This window comes from Crocuta crocuta, unplaced genomic scaffold (assembly GCF_008692635.1).
Source record: "Crocuta crocuta isolate KB4526 unplaced genomic scaffold, BGI_CrCroc_1.0 scaffold115, whole genome shotgun sequence".
NCBI lineage: Eukaryota > Metazoa > Chordata > Mammalia > Carnivora > Hyaenidae > Crocuta > Crocuta crocuta.
Genome location: NW_027530575.1, coordinates 7,784,591 through 7,789,937, shown reverse-complemented (window position 1 = coordinate 7,789,937; position 5,347 = coordinate 7,784,591). Strand labels below are relative to the sequence as shown.

Sequence of the window (5,347 nt, the reverse complement as noted above, 5' to 3'; positions counted from 1 at the left end):
CTAAAAATGCTCAAGAGCCACAGGCCTGTCAGCTGCAGAGAGGGCTTTTGGCTTCTGCTTGGAGGTAAAGATGTCCCTTGTTCAAGGCCACCTCTCTGGCCACTGCCTGCTGGGCTCTGGGGTGGAAGGGGGGGATGGGGAGGAGGCTGGGCCAGGCTGCAGGCCCGAGGGGATAGGGATCGGGACAAGGCGGAGGTCACGGAGACCAAGGGCAGTGGTCAGAGACGGGGATGTTCCTGAATGGGTGGCGGCAGGGGGCCTGGNGAAGGGGGGGATGGGGAGGAGGCTGGGCCAGGCTGCAGGCCCGAGGGGATAGGGATCGGGACAAGGCGGAGGTCACGGAGACCAAGGGCAGTGGTCAGAGACGGGGGAGGATGTTCCTGAATGGGTGGCGGCAGGGGGCCTGCAGGACCAGCCAAACAGTGGGGGGCGGGGCTGAGAACTAAAGGCATCCTGGGGAAGAATGTTCTAGGCAGTGGAAGAGCTTGTGTAAGAGCCTGGAACCAGAATAGAGGGAGTAGCCCGGACAACAAAGCCCGGGCGCCACAGGCCAGGCCTCCCACACTCCCCAAGGGAGGGGGGTCCCTCCCACCCCAAGAGAAGAGCTGTCCCGACAGCCCTCAAGACGCCCCCCTGAGCATCTGAAATCCTTTATTGGTAGATCATTGCTGTTTACCATTTCGAAGACTCGAGAGCAGATGAACAGTGAACACAGAGCCCATGGTGACTGGAGCAGGCCTCTGGGCTGGGGACCCTTCCCCCACACCCCACGGACCAGCCCAGCGACCTCCGCCCCTCCCTGGACCCTCAGGCCTTTGGCATAATGCTGATGGGGGGGGTGGTGGCCTGCAGGCAGTGGAGCCCCTAGACTCAAAGCAGAGACTTGGCTGAGCGCTGAGGTGGGGGCGGTGGGGGTGGGGACAGGCTCTCTCCCCACCCCAGGCCGGGCGGGAGCAGCGGAAGTGGAGGAAGCCGGGAGCTGGGGAGACGGCAACTATTTTTGTTTTCTGAAAAGGGGCACACGGGGGCCTGCAGGCAGGCGGGCAGCAGCTGGGGCGAGTCACGCGCTGACATCTTTCTTGTCGCCTGGCTTGGGGCTGGCTTCCAGCAAGGGGTCCCCGGGGCCCGCTTCCTCCCCCTCCTTGGCCTCGCTGGACTTGGAGTTGGGGACCCAGAGGCCGGAGTCGATGCAGCGCTGCATGTGGTACTTCGCATCCTGTGGGGAGAAGGGTGGTGAGTGAGGCCGGGCTGCCGCCTTCTGGTGGCGCTGCCCGTGCCCTCCCATCCCTAGACCCTCTCACTGCTCGCTCTAGCTCGTTCTAGTCCCCAGGGGCTCAGCGCCGGTGGAAATGGCCTGTAATCTGCGTCATCCAACGTGGCAGCCACCAGTCACACGTGGCTGCTGAAACGTCAGTGGCTGGCGCAGGGGAGGAGAGAACTTTACGTTTTCCTCAACTCTAATTCAAATTAAACAACGTACATCCAGGATAAAAGCCACATTCCCATAAAACGTTATTTACTTATAAAGACAGGCAGGGAGCTTGTGAACCAAGTTTGAAGACCCCGGGTCTAGACAGCCATCCTCGTGGAAGCTCCTAGAAATCCAGGGCCTGGTTCTGCGACTAGACCCACTTCACAGAGGAGGGAACTAGTGTGGCCGACCAGTGGGCCAAGTGGCAGGAATGGGGTCAAACCAAGGTCTATGAAGCCACAAAGTCCTGTTTCCCAGGACTATGGCTGTTCCTACTAAAAACACCAGCTAGAGGCGCCCGACTGGCTTAGTGAGTAGGGCACGCAGCTCCAGATACTTGGGTCATGAGTTCAAGCCCCACAGGAGGCGCAGACCTGACTTTAAAAACTAAATAAATAGTGGCGCCTGGGTGGCTCAGTCGGTTAAGCGTCTGACTTTGGCTCAGGTCATGATCTCAGGTCACGATCTTGTGGTTTGTGGGTTCGAGCGCCACATCGGGCTCTGTGCTAACAGCTCAGAGCCTGGAGCCTGTTCCGGATTCTGTATCTCCCTCTCTCTCTGACCCTCCCCTGCTCACGCTGTCTCTCTCTCTCTCAAAAATAAATTTAAAAAACGTTAAAAAATTAAAAAAAGAAAAACCTAAGTAAATAACAAATAAAACAGTTGATATGCACCAAGTGCTCAACCATTTTCCAAGTCCGTACAGACGGAAACTCTGGTTTGATGGGGTAACCAAGGCTGGGGAGGAGGCCCCTTTTTGGGCAAAGGTGCAGTCAGCCTGGTGTACCCACTAGGCTCATAAATGGCCCACGGTGACAGGGACGGTGGCAGGGGATTCGCTGAAAGCCACACCGGAGGCGCTCAGCACACGTAAGGGAGCATGAAGGCCTGGCTGCCTCCTGTGCCGACGCAGGGGACACGACCTCCCTCACCCTCTGTGACGCCCAGAAGGGACACTACTCCCAGTACTGTGGGGACAGAGCCGGGGCGGGGCAGACACAGGGCTTTCCCTGGACAGTCAGCTCGCTGGCGGGAGGGCCTGGGGCGCGGGTACTCACAGTGGGGTCCATCTTGCTGATGGCGTCTTGCAGCATCTGCACGTCTTTCACGTCGAAGCATTTCTGGAGTTCCTGCGGGTGCAGATGGGCCGGGGTCAGGACCCGCGTCCCAGGGGAGTCCCGCCTGCTGCCCACCCGGGGCAGGGGGGCCGGAGCCGCACCTCAGGGAGAGACTCATAGACCTCGACGGGGTCCAAACCGCCGGGGCCCAGCCGCTTCCTGCGCTCTTCCTCCTCGTATTCCTTCATGGCCTTCTCGATGCGCAGCTTGGCGCGGCCCCGCACGCGCTCTTTGAAGGCCTCCAGCTCGTCGTTGAAGCCCTCCATGTACTGGCGGTCGGCCGTCTGTGGGGTCGGGGCAGAGAGGCATCGCTGGGCGGGACCCAGGACCCACCCTGCCCGCTCCCCCCAGCAGGCCCCCTGGGACTGGGTCAGTCTCCTCCATGGGAGGTCCTCCAAGGCAGTCCCACCAGGCACACGCTAGGGGCCACCTGCCTGAGCGCCCCCTGCTCCACGGACCTGTGATGTGGCGCCCACCTCTCCATGTCCCCCTGCACCACCCCCCACTGGCTGCTGCGTAGCTCCGTTTCCCCAGGCACTCGGGTGAGAACCGCCCCCAGGTGTCCTGGACTCTGCCCCTCCCCCCACACTGGGGATTCCCGCACAACCCACCGGCTCCACTTTCAAACTCCATCTGGGGGCCAACCGGTCTGTGGCCCATCTCTGCCCCCTCCTGATATAGCGGGTTCCTATCCCATGGGCGCAGGTCTGCGGTGGACACGGGGACACTTCTCCCACCGACGGTGGCTGGCGCCCAAGGAAGCCCACACCCCGCCCGACCCGGCTCCTTGGGGACACTACCTTGATCTTCGTGAAGAACTGCCGGAAGCAGGCGCGGGGGTCCACCTTGAGGCTCTTAGCCAGCTCCAGGATGAACTGCATGACGATGGTCTGGTGGGCCACCTGCTCCATGAGTGCGCATTTCTGCCCCAGGAGAACGGGAGGGGTGTCACCAAGCGGCAGCCTCGGGGCAGGCCTCCAACCACCCTTCCGGCGCCCCCGCAGGGTGGCCTCCACTCACCTCCTCCACCTCCAGGTCAATGCACCAGATGACCAGGTAGTTGGCCGTCTCCTCGCACACCAGATGGACGTTGTCCGACAGGTACTTCTGGCTATCGTCCCAGCGACGGAGCATGCCTGTGAGATGGGGTTGGCGAGCTGCTGACGGGCCCGGAGGCAGGGGCCCAGCCCTATGATCCGCATCCGCCACCGGGCGCCCCTCCGACCCGAGCCCCACTCACCAAAGTGCTTGATCTGTTTCTCATACTTCTCCACGAACGTCTTGTGTTTCTGCTCCCTCACTTCCTCCGACTCCTCCTCCGCCTGCTCCGGCTTGGTATTGACCATGCTCTGTGATGGGGCGAGAGGGGGAGTGGGCTGGGGCGCGGCCGCAGGGCGCCTCCAGCGAGGCCGGCGGGGCCGAGGCCGCAGCGCCCATCCCGTCCACAGCGGAGGTGGTGCCGGCGCCGTGAGCATCGAGGTGACGGGAGCGTNTGAAGCCGTCCTTGCTGAGCGTGTCCACGTTCCAGGGCATGCTCTTCTCCTTCTTGCGCATCTCCTCCAGCTTCTGCTCCCAGCTCCGCTCCTCCTTGCGCAGCTGCTGCGCCTCTGCCTGCAGCCGCTCCAGCTCCGCCTGGCTGCCCTCGCCCTCGGCCGCCTCCAGCTCCTTCAGCCTCCGCTGGCACTCGGCCACCTTGCGCCTGCACTCACGGCAGCCCCTGTCCAGCTCCTCCTTCTCCTTCTGGAACTGCTCCATGCGCTCCACCCGGGCCTGTGCGAAGATGCAGCCCTTCACTCTGGGGAAGGGCCTGTCCCCGGATCCCGCCCCGCCCGCCACAACTGGGGTGGCCCCAGGGGGTGTCTGCACCACCCCCTGTGCCTCTGGGACACCTGGCTTCCACCCCGCCAGTATACCAGCGCACGCCTGTGCGGGTCCACCCTCCGCTGAAAACCCTATCTCCGTGGCATCCACGTCACTCAGAGTAAAAGCCCAAGTCCTACCCGACCCACAAGGCTGTGCCTGATCTGCCCTGCCCCCTCCCTCCAGTCACAAGGGCTGCCTCCCGTTTTCTTGAACCCACTTCAAACCGTTTTCTTGAACCCACTTCAAACCTCAGGGTGTTTGTACTGGCTGCTGGCTCAGCCTGGTAAGCTCTCCCCCCAGATTCCCCCCACTGCCGCTTACTCCCTCACAGGCTTATCAGTCTTTTTTTCTTTTTTTAATGTTTATGTATTTTTAAGAGAGAGAGAGAGACACAGACCACAAGTAGGGGATGGTCAGAGAGAGAGGAGGACACAGAACCTGAAGCAGCTCTAGGCTCTGAGCTGTCAGCACAGAGCCCTGACGTGGGGCTCCAACCCACGAACAGCGAGATCATGACCTGAGCCAAAGTCGGATGCTTGACTGACTGAGCCACCAGGGCGCCCGTGCTTACTGAGCACCCCTCCAAGGACACTAGCTTCGTGGAGGTGGGGATCTGCTCACTCTTCTGTCTGCACACACAAGTGCACACTGAAGGCTCAGGAGGCGCTCTTTGGGTGAAGAAAGTAAAGAAGTACTGAATGAGGGTCTCAGGATCCCCTACCTCCTGGAGCCGCCGTCAGCGACACTCCAATGCCCTCCCCCCCATCTCTGCCCCTGGCGGAGGCCTGCTCACCGGCCCTGTCTTTCCCTCCTACACAGTCCCGACGGCTCTCACCGCCAGACGCCCCTCCAACCCGCTCCACCCCAAGTACTCCTGGACCACCGCCCCTGCCCC

The 5,347-nt window shown here is 61.9% G+C and overlaps 1 protein-coding gene across 1 annotated transcript in view; it reads right to left on the bottom strand.

The window, feature by feature from the left end:
* Nucleotides 1-634: 634 nt before the first annotated feature.
* CDC37 (cell division cycle 37, HSP90 cochaperone) overlaps nucleotides 635-5,347 on the bottom strand; it is a 9,003-nt gene continuing 4,290 nt past the window's right edge. The window contains exons 2-8 of the mRNA XM_077767925.1: nucleotides 4,084-4,359; nucleotides 3,830-3,944; nucleotides 3,610-3,725; nucleotides 3,390-3,512; nucleotides 2,691-2,873; nucleotides 2,530-2,601; nucleotides 635-1,216 (exon numbers count right to left, since the gene is read on the bottom strand). Coding sequence (XP_077624051.1) covers nucleotides 1,061-1,216; nucleotides 2,530-2,601; nucleotides 2,691-2,873; nucleotides 3,390-3,512; nucleotides 3,610-3,725; nucleotides 3,830-3,944; nucleotides 4,084-4,359 — 1,041 coding nt within the window. The 3' untranslated portion in view covers nucleotides 635-1,060. The remainder of the gene's footprint in view (nucleotides 1,217-2,529; nucleotides 2,602-2,690; nucleotides 2,874-3,389; nucleotides 3,513-3,609; nucleotides 3,726-3,829; nucleotides 3,945-4,083; nucleotides 4,360-5,347) is intronic.